The sequence below is a fragment of the Dipteris shenzhenensis genome, chromosome 16, assembly GCF_047967505.1.
Source record: "Dipteris shenzhenensis isolate YYH24624 ecotype China chromosome 16, Dip_SZ_1.0, whole genome shotgun sequence".
Lineage (NCBI taxonomy): Eukaryota > Viridiplantae > Streptophyta > Polypodiopsida > Gleicheniales > Dipteridaceae > Dipteris > Dipteris shenzhenensis.
The window spans coordinates 26383155-26404050 of NC_141611.1; the positions used below are offsets into that span (position 1 = coordinate 26383155).

At 41.5% G+C, this 20896-nt stretch overlaps 1 protein-coding gene across 1 annotated transcript; it reads left to right on the forward strand.

The window, feature by feature from the left end:
• Nucleotides 1-8509: 8509 nt before the first annotated feature.
• Nucleotides 8510-10206, forward strand: LOC147892755 (uncharacterized). Its single transcript, XM_087387622.1, has 6 exons — nucleotides 8510-8628; nucleotides 8738-8982; nucleotides 9081-9346; nucleotides 9438-9559; nucleotides 9672-9754; nucleotides 9845-10206. Exons 2-6 carry the CDS (start codon nucleotides 8755-8757, stop codon nucleotides 10154-10156), a joined length of 1011 nt encoding a protein of 336 aa, XP_087243748.1. The 5' UTR covers nucleotides 8510-8628; nucleotides 8738-8754; the 3' UTR covers nucleotides 10157-10206.
• Nucleotides 10207-20896: the final 10690 nt, after the last annotated feature.

The following is a 20896-nucleotide window of genomic DNA, read 5'->3' on the forward strand; positions in this document are numbered from 1 at the left end:
TTGCAGAGGAAGTATGGATTGGACATGCTATCCAAATATGGGATGACAGGCTATAAGCCTATTTCAATTCCTTTGGAGTGGAATGTGAAGTTAAGCACAGATGCAGGTGAGCTTCTGGAAGACCCTACTATGTACAGACGCATAGTAAGAACTTTGATTTATATGACTATGACTAGGCGCGATTTGAGCTATGCTGTTGGGTTGGTAAGTCAGTTTATGCAGGCTCCAAGGAAACCGCATTTGGATGTGGCTAGTCGCATACTGAGGTATGTGAAGTCCACATTGCAGTATGGACTATTTTATGAGACTAGGGTTCAGATACAGTTGCATGGATACACTGATGCTGATTGGGCTAATAGTATTTTTGATAGACGATCTACAAGTGTATATATGTTCTCTTTTAGGAGTGCTACAGTCACTTGGAGCAGCAAGAAATAGCCTATAGTTGCCTTGTCGAGCACAGAGGCTGAGTACAGGGGTGCAGCAATGGCTGCATGTGAGGTAGCTTGGTTGCATAAGCTACTTTATGATATGCATCAGTCTACAGGTGGGCCAGTTGTCATTTATTGTGATAACATGAGTAGTATACACTTGGCAAATAACCCAGTCTATCATGCTAGAACAAAGCACATTGAGGTGCATTATCACTATGTGTGGAAGAAGGTTCTAGTAGGTTTTATTGATCTAGTTTATGTCAGCACAGAGGATCAGGTAGCTGACATATTCACGAAGGCATTGGGTATAGAATCATCATGGAACTTCCCCCCCACTAAATGCCAAGGCAATTCAAGTCTTCATGGGACATGCTGGATACTATAGAAGATTTATACTAAGGTATGCCATGATTGCAAGGCCCCTATACAAGCTCCTAGTCAACTTCATTTGGACAGACGAATGCGAACAAGCATTCGAAACCCTCAAGTGGTGATTGATCACAGCCCCTATTCTAATGGCACCAAATTGGGACATAGACTTTCATGTACATCATATTGATGGTTCCAATTATGCAGTAGGGAGTGTGTTATGTCAACCTGGCAAACACAACAAAGACTACCCAGTATACTTTGCCAAGCAGACAACTAAAAGATGCGGAGGTGAATTACACCACAACAAAAAGAGAAGCCTTGGCAATGATCTACAATGTGAAGAAATTTCGACACTATCTATTGGCTATTGACTTTATCTTCTACACAGATCATCAAGCTTGATTATGTCTTGTGAAACGGCCATGTACCATAGATCGGATCACTCGATGGCTTCTACTACTATAAGAATTCAATTTCAAAATCATGGTGAGAAAAGGAGCTCAACATTTCATTGCCGATCACATGTCACGATTGAGGACATGAGAAGATCCGGAAGGAATAAAAGATGACCTACTAGATGACACACTATTTCAAATAGACGCTGTGCCGAATTGGTATGCTGACATCATTCGGTATTTAATGGCAGGAAGACCACCTCCTGAAATGAAAGCAGTGGATGCTAGGAAAGTAATTCTAAAAGCTACACCCTATCACAACTCATTGCAAGACAAGTATACAAGATGGGCAAGGCCCAGGTTTTAAGGAGATGTGTGATGCCACATGAGATCATGCCAATCCTCAGTGAAGCACATGAAGGCATTCCAAGTGGACATTTCCAAGGGGAAACAATAGCAAGAGAAGTCCTTCTCATAGGATACTGGTGGCCAACACTTTGGTCAAATGCCTATGAATATGTCAAGAGCTGTGATGTATGCCAACAAACTTCTAAACCACAATACCAAGACTTCAATCCCCTAACAACAATCATTGCACAAAAACCCTTTCAAAAATGGGGGATTGATTTTGTGGGTCCCATCCATCTAGCAGCAAAAGGAACACAGGCACACTACATCATTGTGGCCACAGATTACTTTACTAAGTGGGCTGAAGCTAAAGCTATCAGAAAGGCAAATGCCAAAAGCACAGCAAGGTTCTTGTACGAGAATGTGATCACCTGATTTGGATGTCCCATTGAAATTATGTTAGATAGAGGCACACATTTTGTCAATGAGGTCATCCAAGAACTCTTGTCTGGCTTTATGATGATCCATGGAAAGAGCATACCTTATTGCCCCCAAGGGAATGGATGAGCCGAATCCACCAACAAAATTCTATGTATTTTCCTCACCAAGGTAGTAGAACCAAAGCGTTCTGATTGGGCAGAGAAACTAAATGCAGCCTTATGGGCATATAGATCCACACTCAAGGTCAGTACAAGAAATACACCTTTTCAATTGGTGTACAGCCTTGAAGCTATGGTCCCACTGGAATTTGTAATACCTAGTCTACGTAGTGTGAGGAGAGTAAGTACTTGTTGAATTGATTCCTAAAGCTTTTGGCGGTGTTCAAATACAAGAGGCCCTAGTGGTCGTGCCCCCCCTTCAGCCCGCTCGCGTTGTGGCCCCCCCCTACAGCCCGACTGGCTCGCACACCCTGCTGGTCCTGCTGGTTGCCATCTAGGCCGCCCTTTAGGCTGTTGTCTGCCCCTCCCTTGCGCTTCAAGCTGGGCTACTTCAGGGCCCTCTCCGGGGCTGTTCTGCTCGTGTTCCGGAGAGCTGAGTTCCTGGGTTGCTTCCAGACATTGGCGGAGCTTTCTACTTTAGCATTGAGCGGCCTGTTTGCATTCCACGTAGGCTAAAGCTTGGGGCTTTCTTTAACCAGGGGTTTTTTGGGATTCTAGAGGTTGGTTGCGAGTTCTTGGTGGGTATGTTCAGCAGAGGTAGCTCCTCCCCTCAGGAGAGCGCAAGCTGAGACAATGGAGGACACTAATGCCACTCCCTCGCCGAACCTGGAGGAGATCGAAGTCTCAATTTCTTTTCCTCCTGACATTGTGCAGATGATTGAGGTAGCAGAGGAGGGTTTTCGTTTGATGCACATTATTGGCTTAAGAACGTATGGGAGATCATGAATCGATGAGAGAAAGACTCTACCAATTAGAGAAGCATACAGAGACTAGCTTAGGTGCCTACCATGCCATGACAACAAAAAAACGAAGAAGGAAGGCATGGTTTGATAGAAACCTCAAAGACAAAGACATCAAGGAAGGTGACCTGGTTCTACTATACAATACCAAAGTCCATAAGGGCAAGCTCAAATTTCTAGGTCAAGGACCCTATAGAGTCAAAAAAATGAATCCCATCAGAGCTGTCCACTAGAAACACTGGATGGAGTCCAGTTCACAACAACAATAAACGAGAGCCAACTGAAGCGCTACTATATCAACATGCAAGCCATCCCTGACAATAATGAAAATTTGGGGGTCCCAAGTCTTCCATAGTTAGAACTAGATTGTTTCACAAGCATTCACTAGCATATGTACGCCTTTACACATATAGGTAGTTTCAATTGATTTCAACCTAGGGCTCAGAGGTGATGATTGAGTCCTAGCTGCCCTATGATTCCCTTAGCAAATTAAGCATATAGGAGGAATACCTTCCTCACTAGTCATGCATAGCGCACCCACATGTTTCGAGCACCACGAATAAATTGCACAAATAAAAGCCCCAAGAGATACTTGTTTTGAATCCACACACATAGCACCCTCATCACAAAAAGAGTAAAATGCATTAGCCACTCACAAAAGAAATCTTGGCACATGGCACTATATTGGCACTGTCAAACTGGGACCTGATTCATGTGTGCAATGCCAGGCTGAAGACAGTCCAATAAGATGGGAAAAAGGTCTACAATGCCATTGGCAAAGTGACACCATGCCAAACAGCCTAAGCCTCAACCTCAACAGGCCTCTTCAAATCACCAACCTAAAAAAGGAACGCACCTACCTAGAGGTTAGCACCAAAAGTATCACAGTCGCCTAATCCAAGAATCTAACTCCTATCATCCAGTTACACCTAGCTTTTTTCTAACACTTGACAATCCATCCCTTGAGGATTCAAGTTCTCCAATCTCCCTTGAGTTTTCAATGGAAGACACCATTAATGATTCCATCAATGAGCTTTAAGAATTTTCGCGCACCCAAAAGGGAGTTGCAACAAGATATAGATAGGATTCCCATGCCTGGTAATCCCATTGGTGGTTTTTGGAGGTAATACCCAAACATGCAGTCAAGAGGAGGATGGGACCTCTCGGGAATTTCAATGAGTATCCACCAAGCACAAATCATTTCAAACATCAGCATGAAATTGGAGCCACCGCCTGCTTAGCATAGACCAAAGCTACTTAATGAAAAGTATCTCCTTGAATACATGCAGGCTCCATCGTCCTTTTACATGCATCCCACATTTGATGCAGTGCCCCATTTCTACCGGTGGGATGCCAATCATCATGATCCAGATAATGTAGATGCTCCTCACAATTGGCGGTTAATTAATACAAACTCTAAAATCAAATGGACAAGCCAGGAAACACTCATCAGAGCCTTGGACAAACATGCATCAATTATGCAAAGGAGTTATGACAAAACACTCAAGGAAAGTGCAAGATACAGTGAAGCCTTAGCAATCATCCTAGAGGTGTCCCTCGCCATTGACGACCAACCTCAGCTTCAATCCAAATCAACAGATAGATGCTCAAACAACAAGTTGCCTCTTTTAAAGGGCCATATCTCTTCAAGGGAGTTATGTCTGTTTATTTGAAGAAATGGTTGACATTGGCTTCTTAAAAATTGAGCAAGAAATCTACGATATTCATGGATTACAAGGAAAAAATCGACAAGATATCTATCACTACCGCCATCTTTACCATACTCATTGGGTAAAGACAATCGCATCACAACATCGTCTTCAGACCCAACCATAACCCGAGGATGGGTAATCAAATTGGTCCAAGGGAGTTGTTAACCCTGTGGCAACAAGGGCCAGAAGTGCAGTCTAGGACAACAACTATGAGAGCATTGTGTCTGTAGAGTAGCGGCAAAGCTCTGCTTGTAATATCTTGAGCTTGAAAGATAGTATGATAAATCTTAAAGGATGAGGATAGCCGAAATCCTCTATAGAAAAGATCCAATCATACTTGCAAAATCAGGATCTAGAGAGAGAAAGACTAAATTCAGAGAGAGAAATACTAAAAGCCTACACTTTCGGAGGTCTCTCCACTTTGTGTAGAGACCCAAAAGGTCCCCCCCAAAAGTAGAGGGACTCCTGTCCAAAAGGTCTCCTACAAAAGAGGTCCCACCACGGAGGTACCTACGGATTCTGTAGAGACCAACATGTATAAATATCTCTGAATGGAATGAAGCTCGAACTCTTTTGGGGTTCAGTGTTCAAGCTCACTATTGTGTTCATGCGATTGATCTCCATTGTGTCCATGCTCTCTTACACTATCATGTTCTAGCATGCCCTTACCCTTGCACTCTCTACCCTTGTACTCCCTCCTCCTCCTCCTTCCTCCTCCCTCCTCCTCCTCCTCCTCCTTCTTCCTCCTTCTTCTCCCTCCTCCTCCTCCTCCCTTCTCCTTCTCCTCCTCCTTCCTCCTCCTTCTCCTCCCTCCTCCTCCTCCCTCCTCCTTCTCCTTCCTTCTCCTCCTCCTCCTCCTCCCTCCTCCTCCTCCTCCTCCTCCTTCCACCTCCTCCCTCCTCCTCCTCCTCCCTTCTCCTTCTCCTCCTCCTCCTTCCTCCTCCTCCTCCTCCTCCTCCTCCCTCCTCCTTCTCCTCCCTCATCCTCATCCTCCTCCTTCCTCCTCCTCCTCCATCCCCCTCCTCCTCCTCCTCCTCCTCCTCCCTTTCCCTCCCTCCTCCTCCACTCTCCTCCCTCCTCCACCTCCTTCCTTGGCCCTCCTCCTCAACCCTTATCCCTCGAATATGTGAAGGAGACTAGCTCTCCACTCCTCAACCTTGGACTCCTCCTAAACCTTGCAACCCCCTCTAAACCCTGGAACTCCTAGTTAGTTCTCTCAACCTTGTCCCCCTTCGAACCCTGAAATCCCCTTCTAAATCCTTGAACTCTCGTGGAGGTGAGAGCCTCCATCAATCATTATAATCAAGCCCTCTTTCTCATTCACATGCGCATGAGATTTTCTTTCCACGCTTTACCTTACACCTCTCACTGGAACACAACCCGAGGACCTATGCTACACTTGTGAACACCTATGCTACAACGAGCAACGACATGACTATAGGTGACCAACACCCTCGGAACTTGCATTTAGGTAAAACAGTAACAACAGGGATTCTCCTGAATTATCTAATATGAGCTTAAGTGCAAAGAGATTGTGACTAATACTGGAAGAGAATGAAGCTCCAAGTCCACTCCATAGTCAACAGAATCACTATGAAAGACTGGGAAAAAGTGGCGATCTCTTACTTAGTATAATTGAATTTTTGCCCGCCATCTATGTCGGATGGGCTATTTGTTCAAAGCTCTCATTAGGAAAGTACTGTATTGTAAATATTATTAAAAGCATTGCTTGAATTGGGGCTACTTGGAAACCCTAGCTCATCTCACAACTAAATATGATGAAAAGAATGCTGACATAGAGATGGATGGGGAAGGTGAGAATGACTTGGAAACCCTAGCTCATCTCTCACAACTAAGTATGATAAAGAAATGTTGACATAGAGAGGGATGGGGAAGGTGAGAATGACAAAATTGGTGAATATAGTAATGATCATGATGTTGATGACAGTGATCAATCCAACATTGAAGATGCTAAATATGATAATAGTGATGTTACCTCAAAAGATTTCGTAAAGAGATAACGAACATATCCTCAGGTATGAAACCTTATTTTTATACTTCTATGCTTGTTTATAACAAAGCCTTTTTTTAAAATTGAATTAATGAGGATATGTAAATCTCATAACTTTTTAAACTATTTATAGCAAAATGACTCAGAGGAGGACTCAGGAAGTTCATTTCAAGAAGAATGTGATGTAGCTAACTCTCCCACTAAGATGAGTCTTGAAAATATGACTATATTGCAACTTATAGTAGAAGGAGGATCTGGACGACATAGCAAGCGAAGAAGAATATGATGTAGCTCACTTTCTCACTAAGATGAGTCAAGAAAATATGACTATATTGTGGGAGGTTAGAAGTTGTTTAATGCTATGTTCTTAATTCGACAACAACCTCATACTTTTGCATTTGGTAAAGATGAGATTTTAATCTTCTTGAATCCTAAGAAAGAGGTTAATGACAAAGTCATTAAAGCCATCCTCAGGTTTGATGCAAGCTTTTCCTTGGCTTTATACTTTCTTATTTTGATTAAACCTAACAAGTTAATGCTCGGGTTTTTTTTAGTAGTAACTTTTATATCACAATTTTCTCAATTTATACAAAGAGTTTCATATATGCTCGATCCTCTTATTTCTGAAGTGCTTAGCAACAAACAAAATATTATAGAGAATGTTTGCAAATAGTCGAAGCCTGTTCCTATGAATGAGGCATGAGTTATCATCACAACATATTATGAGAAGTAAGCAACAATCTTGCATTGCTAGAATTGTGTCAAACACAATAATTATTCTTTATTGATAATGCAGCTCACATTGGAGTTTGGCGGCCGTGGACATATTTCCCAAGAAGTGTTTCTTTGCCAATTCAATAGCATCTGTCCATGGCAATGTGTCAGAGTAAGTATAGAGTACCTGTGTTGTTAATTCCATGTTATGCATCATATGAAATGCACACATTAACTCTTGTTATATGCTAAGATGGGCATGTCAGCTCGAAAGTTGGTGCTATCGATGCATTAATTTGACAAGATGACTTGACAAATCAAATAGAGTATAGTGACTTGACACAGCAAATAGAGTATATAACATGTCAGGTACCACATCCAAAAGATAGCCATAGTTGTGGGTGGAGGGTCGGTTATAATTGCTTGTTGGTACTTGGTCAAATTTTTGGGATGGAGAGTGAGACCAAACTATCAACATATATGGACTTACATCTACATGCATTTGTAATATGTATTATTTGAGCATTTATTATGGGCATCATTATGGACTGTCCCCCAAGTCACATAGATAATGGCTCAAAGGAGTGTGAAATGAATGATGTCAAAGAGAAAAAGAGGATAGAAGAGCTTAATTCTATAAATGAGGCAGCATTGGAAGAAATGAAAGCTTTTTTAATGTTAGGGTTATGATTTAGCATCGACCTCAGTATCTCAAATTCGGTGGAGAGGAGGTTTCAATCCTCTGTGTTCCTTCAAAAGAGGTGAATGACAACGTTATGATGGCCATTCTGAGGTCTAATACTAACTTGTTCTCGGCTTGATAATTCAATATTTTGACTAAATATAATAAGCTAAAATTCATTTATTTGCTGATGCAAGGAGGGCTGGTCGTTGAGTGGTAACCGCGGAGCGGGAGCCTCTTAAGTCAACCGCACATTTTCGGTCCTAACTCAGCGTTGCTTTATGTGGAAAGCTAAAATAATTTAAGTGATGCCACTAACAATGAACACAATTTTTAAGTCACCAATAATTCAGATGCTGACTAGGGAGGTGACGGCAAAAGTACACTGTACAAATTATAAAATAACCCCAATCTTGTCGGCGGAATCTTCAGAAATGTTCTCTTGCACTTTGAAGTTTGCAATTAAAGGTTCGCTGCGTCGCTTGATGCGACATTGGTTTTGCTTCAATCGAAGATTTCTAGAGTGTCGCTGGGTGAATTCTTTCGTGACTTGAATCGAAGGTCAACCAGAAGTGTCGCAACATCCGTCGTTGATCCTCACCAGGTGTTGCTTAATCTGAGCGGCTTTGTGTCTGATAATTTGATCGTTTATAATTCTCTGTGCTTGCAGCTGCCCACAGCGATATTATGGAGAACCGAGCGGTTTGCCAGACTCAATTTGGAGAAGCGGAACCCATAGAGATGCTAGAGCTGCTGCGCCGACCGAAGCCCAGCGCCACTCCCGGCCGTGTTGTCGTCAAGCTCACTGCGCGTCCCATTCAACCTTTAGATTTCTTATTCATTCAGAGATCCCATTTTGTCCACCATCGAAATCCTGCTACTATGGGCACTGAAGGGGCTGGCGTTGTCGAGGAGGTACAACTGAGAGATCCATGCAGTTCGCTCCAGAGAAGTTGTGTCTACATAGGATCCTATAAATGATCTCACGAACAATTCCTCCCTCGATGCATCAGGTAGGCGAGGGAGTCACCAAAGTAAAGCCCGGTGACCGAGTTGCGATTTGGATGTTCCACGAATTCATGGTAACCGGCCAAGGATCTTGGCAAGACTATGTTAGCGCGGCTGAGGAGGCTGTTTTCCATGTTCCTGACAGCTTCAGCGATGAACATGCTTCTCAAATGTTATGCAATCCTACCACCGTCTATGTATTGCTAGAAGATTTGTCTATTCCCAAAGGCGAATATCTTCTCCAGACTGCTGCCGCCTCTGTCTTGGGCCGGTAATCCCCATCGAAAGCTCTGTTCTCTTGCACACTAGTTCTTCGCATTGTCATCGTTTGCCCATGTAGTCACGGTTTGCTTGGGTCGTAGGCAAATGATTCAATTGGCAAAACATAAAGGTATCAAGACCGTCAACATTGTGCGACGCAGTGCTGTGAAAGAAGAGCTTCTAGCCCTCGGTGCCGATGAGGTCATTGATTCGACTTCCGAAGGTCTAATATTGTCATCCACTCTTTGACTCGCCATCAAATGTATTTCGGTCCATGTTTTCATACCAAGAGCATCCCTTTTCTTGAATTGGCTGCTTGCGACCGGTTTTCACAGACGTCGTTGCCCGAGTGAAAGGCATCACAGGGGGAAAATTAGCATATGCCGCTATTGATGCAGTCGGGGGAACGCTTACAAAGGTAAGAAAGATGGTGTCTGTGTGGCAATTTCCCTCGCAGTCGGATGGACATCACTTATTTGTCTACTATTCTTCATTTATATTGTTGCAGAGTGTCGCGGGAAGCACGAGGGATGGAGGAAATGTATTCATTTATGGGAGCTTATCAGGGACGGGGGAGGTGCTAATAGGGCTGGACGATCTGAGGAGGAATGTGCAAGTGAGTTTCTGGAACATCCTGAATCACGTGGACTGCTCAATTCCGGAGAGAAGCGAACGATGGTTTGCAGAAGTGATCAAGCTAGAGGTAGAGAAGATCATAACAATGCCTCCAGCGAGCAAATCCTATCCGCTCTCAGAGTTCAAGAAAGCAATGGAGGAGTCGCTGACAGTCAGCGGAGCTGCAAAGATCATCCTTGTCTGATTCAGTACTGGCTTCAAAACGTGTATCAAGATTCAAGATAGTGTTCCTGATTCAAGACCAGGTTTTTTCTAAAACTTTTTAAGTTTCAAAATATTAACTAAAACATGAAAAGTTTTAAGGATTTTGGAAATTTGGAAAAATAAATTTATCAATTTTTTTAAGTAGCAAAATTGAATTTATCCGATAGACTTGAAATCAATTTGCAAAACATAGTTTGCCAGTTTTCTGTGAACACTCTTCAAGCTGACGATTCTCATTTAAACATCATATAATTTTCATGCTCTTGCGTGAGAAAGTGTGTGGAACGGCCATGTTAGGTATGCTTTTATTTGAAGACGGTTCAAAAAAAGAGAGCCTCATCTTAGTATCTAGCGATTAGAATTTCAAATTGCCTAGTTGGAATACAATCAATAGGAAACCAACCGGTTAGAATTTTAGGCTTTTTCATTATATTGCTATAATTTCCAATTGGAATTTCAAATTTGCTAGTTTGATTGCCATTCAAAATAGATCCGGGCAGGCAACTATTATGTAGTGGAAGTAAATGGCGAGTGGATGTTCGATGATAATGCGTAGCAATATGATGTTTCTGAACTTGAGAAGAAGTGGACAATATCATTTGGAATACATGATCAACAATGATAGTATTCATAGTGGACCAATATTATAACATCAACAAAACTCGTGAAAGTTGCACAAATACAAAGAAGAAGCGTTCTTGCTTTAATATTCCCAAAATGGACATAAAGCCTTTCATTCGTGTCAAAATTTTATAGTCTTGAGGTGAACAATAATAGCAAAAATACTTGATCTAAATTAAAGTGGACTATTGATAGTAATAATGCTGTAGCAATATTATAATCGCATCAAAATTTTGTAAAGTTTCACGAATACAGAAAAAGAAGAGGTCTTGCTATAATGAATACAAAATCTAGGACTCCTGCAAAGGTATGACTTAAGAGGAGTTCAAAATTGGAAGTCTTGTCCATGTATCAAAAATGGACTTCCTTGCAAGTACTCTAGACTATGCTCCTATCTTTGAGGAAGTAGTATTTTTTTGTAGATGACGGATTTCCACGGAGATTGTTGTATCCACGTGTCGAGTTAGTTGTGTTGAAATCTTTTATGAAATTTTCTTCGAGTGTATCTGCCTTGCTTTTTTTGTCCGGTCACACTTCTGCTTCAAAATTCTTGTGGAATGGTTTGAACCTATTAACATCATGCTTTATTTTCAAAGGAGGGTTAGTTCTGTGTTGTGCAAGGCATTTTTTAAGGTCACTAGTTTGTCCAATATATCGTTTTGTTGTAGGAATGCATTGAATACAGTATATATAATAAGGGCCCTCTGTGTGTTTTTCTTTGCCTTTGTTGCCATTTCATATGTGTAATAGGATATTGAAGAACTATGAGTTATTTCATGATTACGTGAAATTGAAGATAGCATGTTTCGTAAGAATTATAGTGAAGAATGTACCTGTAGGCGGCGGTGTTATGCCGATCTTTGGTGGAGTTGGGAAGAATTCAAAATGTTAGCTGTATGCTTGTTTTGCAAAATTCAAATCAACAATAGTAGTCACATGTTCTATTGCAATCAGTAACTCCTTTCCTTTTTTTGCTTGATCACTTTGGTACATGTTGAATTCTACTAGTATCATATTTCCAATCTTTCGATCTGTTTTTGAGGAGCTCATCCAAGCTGACATTGTGGCCAAAATAGAGAGCTTCAAGGCAATAAGTTGAAATCCCTTCCATAACAACACAAAGCAACTATAGACGTGCTTGATAGACGCACAAAATAGCGGGCGCGTCTACAGGCATTGTTTGAATAGAGAAATTACGGGCACGTCTAATAGCGTGTCTAATAGCTCGTCTATTTACACATGTATTAACACGTCTATTAGCACGTCTACACTGAGAAAATACGGGCCCGTCTAACATTGTGTTTATCAACGTGTCTATTTGTGTGTGTATTAGCCTGTCTATTTGCGCATCTACACTGAGTATTAGACGTGTATTTAGACGCTAAACAGAGAATACAGAAAGTGAGATTTTGGTGTACATCACTGCTTTCCAAACATTGCCCATGATTACCAAAGCACATAATTTTAACAAAAACAACAATGCTTTTTTGCAAGCCCACATATACAAGAATTAAGTGAGGTGAAGAGAATGAGACAATATGTAAAATAGTTTTGCCAATATCAATGATGGGCTACGGTTCAATCTCATCCTTAATGAGATCAACCCTTGCCAAACTATCTACTTCAAAATCCAAACAAGTATTTAGATCTACAAATACATTCAACCCACTACTACTTGTGCTACTCATGTGCTCATCGAAATCAGCATCACCAATGATAGGCTCGTCCTCACAGGTAATGACCTCAATATCTGTATCTCCTATCTCATGATCATCCTCCTCTCTCGTATCACAGTCATCATCACTTCCATGGCCATGATCATCCTCCATACGCTCCATGTTAGTAAATGTACTATACATCACTTTGGAACGTGGCATAATAAGTATGACATGCCACCATCTATTATTATCCACCATTGGTTGATAGACAACCTAATTCAAACACAAATACAATCATGTTATTTTCCTTGCATCGAAGGTATCAAATATTTAAAAGCAAGTATTTTTATATATGTGCACAGTACCTGGTCACATTGTTACGGTAGTACTAGTGTGTCCTTCCTACTTTGCCAAAACTTTGTGGAGTCAATAGTTACAAAGCCACTTGTATGGCGTTTGATTGTTGCATTAGGGCCTCTTTCCACCATGTCCTTAAACCACTTTACATCCAAAACATACACAAAGAAGCGTCGAAAGCCAAGCTTAATAATATCTTGGATTATGCCACAATAATCATCCATGGCTCCATTGGCTCCCTCAAAGCTAGCAATGAGGCTGCAATCTTGTGTGTTTCTCTTATCATCAATCCGTTGTGTTCGAAAATGCTTGCCCTCGCACCATATAGCATTGAACATAGTATACTACATCAAGAAAGAATTAATTAAATAAGCAATCTAAATTATTGAAAGCTCCTAACTTATGCATAACATTCTATATACTGACCTTTGCTCATGCATCCCCTAGCATATTCCCATTCTTCCATTGTGATATGCATCCCCTCTTCTTTCTCTGCTTTCTCCATTTCATCAAGTAGCCAATCCACATAAATATCCTTTGGAAGTGCTTTTAGATACTGAGGGTATGGCACACGAGATCCGTGGTGTGTACGAAAGAGGGCCCTTTCTTCTTGTCTTCTTGCCTTTGCATTCTCGTATCTTGTCACCCATCTTTTTATCACATCACTATTAAGCACACAATAGAGGTTGATACTATTATGCAACTCCGTGTCTATTACTTTGTTGCATCCTTTCCCTTGAGGCATAATAGAGGTCATCCTTAGGTCTTCATCATCTCTCCATAGTCGTGGGAGAGAGCTATCCACATCAACAAAAAACTCAAAAATATATACAAGTGACTCTTGTACCAACCAACCCTCGGCCATGCTACCTTCGGGTCTTGCATTTTGTCTCACAAAGCCCTTCAAGGTCTTCATGAAGCACTTGAGGAAGAACAACCATCGTGCATATATAGTACCGCATATAGCAATCTCATCCACCAAATGCACTATAAGATGTAGTTGGCTTGTGAGGATAGAATGTGGAAATGTCTCCTCCACTAAACAAACCACCTCCACTGACATAACTCGAGCATTCTCAAGCATGGTGGGATCTATTTCCTTTGGGCTCACATACCTAGAAGATGAAAAAGTACACTATATTAGTAATATGAACACCCTGCATGGAGCATTGATACGCATCATATTTTGTATCATTTTAAGTACCTCACAAGCTCACCCATCTTGTAAATACAATCTTTCACGCCCTTCAATGCACTATGAGAAATGCTAGTAGGTAGTATGAACTGAACCCACGAGGAGGTGGTTGATTAGTTGCTTATAATTATTTACTCACAAATTTGAAATGAAAAAGATATTATGCACATAAAATACTTACTTGGAGCATCTTATGCTAATCATGAGATTTCAAGCCATATAATTGCTCTACACCTCTTTTCTTGCTCTTTGTAAAGGCTCCCTTCAAACACCTCATGCATCCAGTGGAAGTACAAATTGTAGTAATAGGGCACTTCACCACCGCCATCTCTAGCTTTGATAACCTCCACGATACACGAGGTAAAAAAACACGCCCATTTGGTCTCTCTTATAGCCAAGCTTCATGCATCCTCCCTGTGGTATGTAGATCCTCCCTTATGCACATGAACGCCTCTTGGTAATTTAGTAATTTCATCATAAACATCTTGTCGCTTAGATGATAGGATTGCTTTTTCAAATTCCTTAAACTCGTCTATCATTTGAAGGATTGAGATTTGAGATCTGTTATTGATGTTGTCTCCTTCGTCAAGATCTATTGATGTTATACAATTTCCATTCAATGCACGTAATGGGCTCTTTTGCAGAATCATATTTGTTAGTTGGTGGTGATTCTCATCAATAAGCATGTGCACCCTACAATATTGTTCGACGATTGATTCAATGCCATCTTCTGTTTGTATGCATTGTCGTATATGGCATTCCAAAAAGTATGACTTCGAGCAATTTTCATGGGAAATGAGCACATTTTCATTCCTAAAATGTATGTGCTTCAGTAAAAGATTATAGAAAGATCCATCGAAATGATGAACAAGATGATAATCTGTAAAGCGTACAATGCGTGTGGAGGGATATTGATAGTTAACAAAAGAATCCTTCATGATTACATTCGAAGAGTTCTTGTGATTGCCATTTTGAATTTCATATTTCTTCCAAAATTTGTAGAATGTGAGGTTTTCCATAATGTTTGGTCGACCATAATATGTATCTATTGGATGCATTGTTTTGAGGTAGTACTCTTGACGATATCGTTGGTGCAACTATGGTGGAGATGAGTCTATGAAGGATACAGCCTCGCTTCTTTGTATAGTGGGAATTTGCAAGCATGATAGTGTGCTGCCTCTATTGGTGATGTTGGCCTTGATGAAATACATGCAGATATCATTTTCAACTTCAAAGGATCTAGGTTCTCAAGTCCGTGGAGCTTTGCATCCTCGATGTTCAAGTTCATTTGTCCTATTGGCTTTGTTTTCATAGCATACTTAAAGAGGTAGTATGATAGGCCTGTAGGAAGCCTATCAAAACGTCCAATAATGCAGGAGCAGACAAACTGAGAGCAGACAGCCAAAGCCTCGCTGGTTTCCTCGCGCTTCGATTCGGCATATACATATCTTATCCCTATCCTTTCCAAGGGAGGTTTCATCTGTACTTATCCAGAGCCTTGGCATGACGGTAGCTAACATCACAACGAGGTCTCTCCTGTTCTACTTGTGCCTTCGGCTCCAGCCTGAACATGCCTCTTAGCCAGAGTCTATTAGCCATTGGAGTGAACAACTCCTCTGTAACGATCACTTGAGCTTCCGCACGACAGAATTGGTAAATCTTCTCTAGCCTCTATGGTCAGCGTCAGGTTGAAATAGCTTCTATTTCTAGTCGATGCAACAAATTGATTTTCGCACATAGCTTACTAATCTTTCTTCGCACGTAGCTTACGAATTGGAGGGACGAGAGATCGGAGGGGGGGCTGTCTGGCGCCATTGCTACCAGAGACAGAGAGACAGGGGAAAAGAAGCAGCGGAAAGGTCTGTACCTAGTTAGTTGTTGTTCAATGATAACATCCAGGAGTTTCTCTTCATAGCTCAGAGTTCGCCCCTCGTTGTAAGGTCTCTTCGGCTCTCTTTGGCTTCAAAGATCGTGATAGTCGTGGAAGAATCTGCCTTCACCAAAGGTGCGAGCGACTTGGATTCAACAAAGCTTGGTGCTATAGGCACTGCCCAACCCACAGCTGCAAGGAAATTGTTAGGCAGGCAGTAAGCAGAAGGAGGAATACACTCAAACAATGAGCTCCAAGAAACCAAAGAGGGTGCAATCCACGATCATGCAATACCCCTATGCAAAAAGCAAACCATCCTTTTAGGATCATGGCTTGAATTAGAATGCTAAAATAAAACCATCTTTTTGATCCCGACTTGAATTAGAATCACACGTGGCTCACACCTTGAATTAGGTTGCCACATCGCTCAACCACGGCTAGGATCACAGCTTGAATTAAAATCACACATGGCTCATGGCTTGAATTAGGTTGCCACGTGGCTCAACCATGGCTTGGATCATAGCAAGGATCATGGCTTGAATTAGAATCGGACGTGGCTCACTGCTTGAATTAGGTTGCCACATGGCTCAACCACAGCTTGGATTTCGAATTGATCTCGCTATGTTGCCTGCCTAAAGAAAACTAGCTCATTGAGCTTTTTTTTTTCTTGAACACTAGTTTGAAGATGCTAGCATTTAAAGACTAATAATAAGAAAGACACATGATTTCATGAATATTATCTCATATGCCTACATATTTTTATTGTGTTAGAGTGACATCATCTCTTTCCAAAATCAATATGTAGTTTTTATGTTTTAGATTTTCTAATAGCATTGAGCTCTTTGCACCTTCTAAGTGAAAAATGTGTGAGAAAAGTAATCTCCAATGGATAATAAATGGAGCATTCAACAACAAAAAATCTGTACAATAAAGGGGCTTAGTGTTTTAGGTAGTGGTGAAAATCTCACCCTCAAATTTCTAAAAAATATGCATGTATATTTGTTTGAAAAGAAATAATTTAATGCTCATGTAATTTTCTACATCCTTTAAAGCTCTACTTATAAGAAGGTGAAGAAACTATCATGGACTAAGTGATTGGCAAAGTTTACGTTTGGACAGCCACCACAACAATATCCTGGTTAGAGTAGATGCAAATATTCTCAATCATTTATAGCTTAAGTGTAGTTCTCTAGATGCCTTAGCAAACAAAATAGTGAACTTGAGGGGTTCTCTTTCAAGTCTATATATCATGAGCTTTCAAGAGGAATTTCAAAATCCCTTAATAGTCCCTTTTTTAATCATTTAAAATGACCCCTTTTCTATTCCTTATTTTCTAAAGTGCATTACAGAAGATATGTTGTTCTAGTTGAAGCAAGATGAAGCCTTATCTTTATCCCAATCAAATCTTTAGAGTGATTTACTAGAGTAGCGAGTGGGATTGTTTTGAAGATAAATTAATTTGAGCACTAGTAACATTTTTGACACTTCACACTTCAAATGTAGCTCAAATATGAAGTGGTAGTACACCTTCTTCTTATGACCTAGAGGCATTATTTTAGGAATCACTTGATAGCAATAGAAGAAGGCTTTCAAAAAACAAATCAAAATATAAGAAGATTATGTACATGATATAAGTAGCATCATAAGTGGAGAACCATTCCCTATGGGATGTTGTCCATGAGCATATGCATCAACAAAATATCATCCAAGAGATCATAGCACAACCTGTGCATCCACTGCAATATGTCAAAGCTGTCCCTCTACATAAAATAGCATATGTGTGCTAAACGTCCATCAATAAATCATCCCATAAGGTAATCTAGGCCTATCAGTACATCCAACAAGGATTGCAATGCATCCAAATGGCCTATAAAGTTCAACCCAATGCAAACCACGAATGATCGCACATAGCTCAGCAGACTGCAACTAGAGTGATCTGCATAAGGTATATTCAAGAAATCACGGCCCCATGGTAATGACCGCTAGTGAAAATAGAACTTGGGATGCCTCAAAACATGGGCGTCACTACATAATCAGACTCAACAAGACAATCTAAAAATATCTCTCTTCTACTGGAGCTCCAAAATCCCAACCGACGAATGGGAAATGGGGAGTCAACCCTTGTAATTGATCTATAATCCAAAAATCAAAGTTTTGGACCTTTGAATGAATTTTTGACTGGGTCTCCAAAATGCAATGGCACAGGGAATTTTGTAAATCGTGGTCCCAATCACCGGGTCCAACACATAGACCGAAAAACATTTTTGCAAACACACCAGTTTATAAACACCATCGAAGTGCAAATGATGAGCAACACATAAGCTTTAGGACCTCCTGCATCCACTGGAATGGATCTGCATATGGTTGCTTCAAACTCAAGTTCCAACACACTAGTATAAAAACATTGAAGCAAAGACAATGAGTCAAAAATCCAACAAAGTGATGCCAAATTCAAGAATAAAGCTGTTTTTGAACTCCCAAAGTGCAATGGACACCAAAAGCAGGAAATAGTTGCCTCTACAGGCCATTCTGGACTCTCAATAGTAGTCAAAAGGAACAGGAGAATTATAAAAAAATTTCTTTTTTGCTCCAAAACCACTCAGGTAACTTTCCAAAAGGTTTTTGCAAGGTCTCTACACACCAGGATGTAGGTAAAGTTACCCAATGGAGCTTCTCCTTCCTCCCACAGTGCTATAGCAGTGGCAAACTTCAAGGTTCTAGGCACACACCCAGGCTTAGCTAGAACACCCATGCTCTGATACTAGTTGAGACATCTCAACAATGGAAGCGGAATGGAAGAAGGTGAGAGAGAGGGACAGCCAAAAGAGAGAGCCACTCAAGTTTTGGTGAGTGAACAATACCCTAATCTTCTATGTCATCCATATATATATTTATTGTACCACCACCTTGTTCCTCTCAATTAGCACCAAGAAAAAGACCCAAGGTCACTCCTTCCACCTCACCCTCTGAGCTGGACTCCTCGGAGCTACAGCCTGTCTCTTCTTCTTCATAAGTTAAATCAGAGCTCAAACACTCTGATGTTCAAGACTCCTCCTTGACAACTTCCTTTTTGTAGCTTCTGATGTTGTAGCACACCTTCTTATCATTTCCCTACAAAATCAATTCTCCAGTATCCCACTTATGAACTGCCTTCACCTTGCGTAGCCACGGCCTTCCAAAAATCAATGGATAGGCACATGCATCTAGGTTGGTAGGATCGCCTAAGAAGTACTCGGCACAGAAATTCCACATACATCCACTTCTAGATTCTTCATAACTCCCAAGGTCTTTACCCTAGTGTTGTCAACCAATTTGATGTGATATGGAGAGGTAGTGCTAGAGTACTTTAAATCAACATCTATTATGGTCTTCTCACATTAGAAATCACTTGACCATCAATTATCACATCAACCATAGGTACATCATCACCAACATCTATATCTATCTTTTGAACAATAGGAATAGCACTTTTCTTCTTTTTCTTCTTTGACACCCTTGTGCTTGCTAGCTTTCCCCATTCTTTCCGTAGTTTTGGAGACAAAGCAAGTAACTGTCCAAAGGTGATATGAGCTTCCTTTTCTTTAAGGTCTAACAACAAGTCATAGCTTCCAATGCCTTGTCTAAAGGAAAGTCTAACGGGCTAATTCTCCTTCTAGATGCCTTGTTTTTCTTACTACGGTATTCCTCTTCCTGATGTTCCTAATCTATTTTTTCCTTGCTTTCTTCTTCTTCTTTTGCTTTACCATGCTCTCGTTTAGCCCATCATTACCTTTCTTTCCTCATCCCCTAGCCCTATTCCACAGGCCATTGGCCCCTCAGATTCCCAAAGCACCCCTTTTGCAAAGAATCTGTATGCCTTGCGAGTTCCCCATAGAAGATTTGCAAGGGGAGAAAGAAGTGTCCAACAGCAAGCCACCCAGGAGGGTACAACAGCAGCTAGTACGTCGGCTTCCATAGAAGGTGAATATAAGGTCATGAACTCCCAATCGCACTCATCATTGGGAGAAGACTGGCTCCAAGAATTGGACGCGTGCATCGTGCACTCGTGCTACGCCTACTAGGGTCATGACTACACCCTCCATTACCATACAGTGGGGCAGCCTATGTAGCACTTAAGGAGCTAGAGGTGGAGGATGCACTTAGAGTTGCTAGCCTTAGGAGAGTGGCAGACCGCCTCTTGTGCCACCTAGACATGAAACTCTTGGCAGAATTCCTCCAGGCGTACAATAGCAACACCAACATTGGTGTCCTACAAGATGCAATAAGCATTCAATCACGACGTGGTACGTTTCAGCCTGCTGGTGATCGATGAAAAGTACTCCACAAAGAAGAAGCTAGAAGCAGCAAGGTTTGCCACTACGACCGCTAGAAGAGTAAGGGCTGATTCCAATTTGTAGCCATTCATAAGCTCGAGGTGGAAAGACCGGCAAGAGCCTTACAATGGTTAACACAAGTAAAGCACACTGACCACCATCAGTCTATCGTGCCCAATATCTTGCTGCGCTTGGTGGAGCCCTAGGCCACAAATTGGGCATACTATTTCTACAGCCAGATGAGGGATGACCTCAAGATGCACGGGGAAGTAATCGGCAACCCAATGCTCTACATGTCAATTCTCTACTACTTGCTGTAGCAGCATCCACCAATTGGCTTTGGGTTGGCCCAAAAATCCGCCACAAGGCCAGCGTAGACAGAACTAAAAGAGATAGAGGTCAAGCCCAAGCAACCAAGGACAATGGCAAGTGCCACTCCAGTCGGCCATGTGCAATCGGACCCCAGCCAGTTGCTCGTGCAATATAAGGACCACTAGATGCAAGAGTTCATGAGCTGACAACTGCGACTTTAGTAGGCGGAACCTGAGAATAGGGGCAAACGGGTTTAGCAGGAGCCCATGCTAATCGAAGACCTCCCAGGTGACGAAACAGTCACGATTGGCCTCCATCCAGGAGCCCAAGCCACACCGACTACTCCCGCTACTCCCTATGTCTTGGTCTCCACAATAGCCTGAGAAATCGCATC

What these genes read in the sequence shown, in the direction of transcription:
- LOC147892755 (XM_087387622.1), top strand. Translation starts at nt 8,755, where the DNA reads ATGGAGAACCGAGCGGTTTGCCAGACTCAATTTGGAGAAGCGGAACCC. An exon ending in GGGCTGGCGTTGTCGAGGAG is followed by an intron (nt 8,983 to 9,080) that starts GTACAACTGAGA and finishes TCGATGCATCAG; the next exon opens with GTAGGCGAGGGAGTCACCAA. An exon ending in CATTGATTCGACTTCCGAAG is followed by an intron (nt 9,560 to 9,671) that starts GTCTAATATTGT and finishes CGGTTTTCACAG; the next exon opens with ACGTCGTTGCCCGAGTGAAA.